This window comes from Gregarina niphandrodes, assembly GCF_000223845.1.
Source record: "Gregarina niphandrodes unplaced genomic scaffold scaffold00215, whole genome shotgun sequence".
In the NCBI taxonomy this organism is placed as follows: domain Eukaryota; phylum Apicomplexa; class Conoidasida; order Eugregarinorida; family Gregarinidae; genus Gregarina; species Gregarina niphandrodes.
Window position 1 is genome coordinate 1 of NW_011645976.1, and position 2,722 is coordinate 2,722.

Sequence of the window (2,722 nt, forward strand, 5' to 3'; positions counted from 1 at the left end):
CCCCCACACAACCCGTCATGACGGTGTTCCGATTAGTATATGCAAGTACTAAGCGGCGACGGTGCCGCCATGGACGACCTGAAAGGGTCCTTGCTCTACGTCTTCTGGTCACTAGTGGAATGGTCAATTGTCGTTGGACCGATTGCCGTGAGCGACCTCTTCGGGCTGGGATGTTCTCAGATGATCATATCCGCGGGCATCGTTGCTTTGGTACTACGCTACGCGATTTTGGACCTAAAGGCTTTCCACAAAAACGCTTGGTCGGACAAGTATGTTGTTGACAAGAGACTACGGAATTTTTGGGCTTGTTAGCGACTAGTTTTGAAACTGAAAGGTTCATTCTTAGGAGGGGGAGGTTGTGGCTCGGGGGACAGAGGGTTTACGCCCCACAAAATAACCGTGTATCCTGACAGACCAAAACCCCCTACACCTTGGCATCCCTCGGGTCACAACCCAGTTCGGCAGCTACCGGACCTGGGGGGCTGTCTGGGAGGTCCATACCGCGACTACGGGTGCCAGAACGGAGTCGGGAGGCGACGGCCAGCTGGCGAGTAGCCCCCGCCCAGTGTTCCGACGGGATTGTTTCGGCTGTACAGTGACGAGATTAAGAAGGCCCTCGGGCATCGAATCGAGTTTCGTCCTTGAGGCGCTCCGTCGTTGCTCCGTCGAGGTGTGCCCGGGCATATCGCGGTCGGACAGCTAAACGGGGCGCAGAGGGTTCACGCCATACCAAAATAACATACAATTCTGCGGAAGGCGACCGTTGCACACCCTGACGGATTAGCACGGCCCCGCGACCGGCCCTATCAGGTCGCTGGTAGAACTCCAGCGTAAACGTTCTGTACTTTGCGCCGTACACGTCGGAGACGCAATAGCCCGTCTTGTGTTCAGGGGGAAAAATTTTTTGGGGGAAAAATATGAAGTCTTCTACGAGCATTCCGACGGAATCGACGCTCTCGTGTGAGGAGCTAGCTCGCGTCCTCATGCCTGTGCTGCTTGGTAAGGACATCCTAGATCTCGTGAGTGTTGCCGGGAATGTATACACCACGGCGCCACCGGACAACCAGACAACGGCTCTGAAAGCAATTCAAGAATTGTCGAAAGGGCTGAGGGAGGCCTGTCCCGACCAGTGGGTGGTCCTAGGAGGCAAGAATGTGCGTGCGCCGAAGAACCCCCCGACTTTCGCTGAGCATCGAGCCGATGCGTTCCGGGCAGAGGTAGCCGGCTCCGTGAAGCTGCAGGCCTGTCTGGCCCGGATCCTTTTAGACGTAGGCATTCGTCTGGATAGAATGGTTGGTCTAGGGAAGATTGAATCTGCTCCTGTCGCGGGCGTCCTGAACTTGGTCAGAACGTGGCGTTACCAATTGGAATACGTCCTTCAACTACCGGAAGCCACCGAGGTGAGGTTTGAAATACAAGAGGACAACGCGTCCAACCTCGACGACTTGTCAATGAGCTACGCCTGCCTACACCAGGTCAGGGGGACCACTGTCCTGTTCCCGTCATCACATATTGGCTGTTTCGAGTCGAAGGACGAGCTGAGCATTGACCCCCGGGGACTAGGTTCATTCGCCGATTTTTTTCACCATCTGAACACGCAGTGATGACGACCACTAGCTCACTAAGCTTCTTCGGGACAAGCCCGGCGAGCCTGCGAGCCTGACTGGCCGGGAAAGGTCGGATACACGCACGTAGTTCGGTTACTGGTCGCAAGAATTGAGTTACCAAGTTTCATCGGAGTTACCAAGGATTGAACTCTAAAAGCACGGTCGCAGGCGAAGCTTCGCTTCAGAACAGGATCGTTTGTTTTGTGGGCCGAGGGATAGCCACGGCACCGACATCGAGGAGCAGGCTGGGGCGACGGCAGGCAATCGGAGTCAAATGGTGAACCAGGGCTAAGTTCAACAGCTTGAAGCACGTCGCCAGAAGTGGCATTGCACATGGGGAGTCGGCCGGGATTTCCCTGGCCGGAGTCGGCGGTGAACACATAGTAGTGGAGACAAAGTCGTTGGCAGAGGGGACGCACCATGCTCCTCTCTGTGGTGCAGAGAGGATGCTCGTACTGGAAATAATCCCAAATGGAGGTTGATTCGTGACCGGAGAATGTCGTTCAGGCTGGCCCACGGGTCTTTGGAGAACCGGAGCGCAGTTGAAAGAGATGATTGCGGGGCAGAAATTGCGGGACACTATGTTCAGAGGGTGCGAAATGGGACGGTTTTAAACGTCGTGAACAGCCTGGTCAGCACAGGGCGGGCGAGCACGTCGTTCCAAAGTAGCTGTGACAGCACACACCGGGCGAGCACGCCTCCACGAGCGTTGCGAGCGTTGTAACGGCTCCGAGCCCCATGTCGTAACTGACGGTCTGAACTATCTCGCACCGCCACCCTAAGGTAGCCGCCTTCAACTCACGTCGTACGGCCACCGAATGAGTGTGTTATGAGAGCTCACAGGCACAAGCAACCGTCCTCTGGGACACTGTAATCGAGGTCTCTGACTTGCTTCATCGGATTTCATCCTGTAAATCCCCACAGTGACCGAATTGAGTAACTCCTGAGCATGAGGACGACAATCAATTGGAGGCAGATCCGTTTCCGAGAGCCTGATGATTTCAATCGTTGACAGCGCAGGCCGCCTGTCTAGTGCTGAAGGTTGCGATGTCTTGGACGCCAGCGTCTACCACGCACCGCGCACTCGTACTATTCAGCTGATGGATATGTTGGTG

General features: G+C 55.7%; 1 protein-coding gene across 1 annotated transcript; it reads left to right on the forward strand.

Annotated features, from left to right (window-relative positions):
• Positions 1-917: 917 nt before the first annotated feature.
• Positions 918-1,604, forward strand: GNI_225750 (hypothetical protein; the record flags this gene model as incomplete). The annotated part of the gene is made up of 1 exon (XM_011135631.1): positions 918-1,604. One exon carries the CDS (start codon positions 918-920, stop codon positions 1,602-1,604), a length of 687 nt encoding a protein of 228 aa, XP_011133933.1.
• Between the last annotated feature and the right edge of the window lie 1,118 nt (positions 1,605-2,722).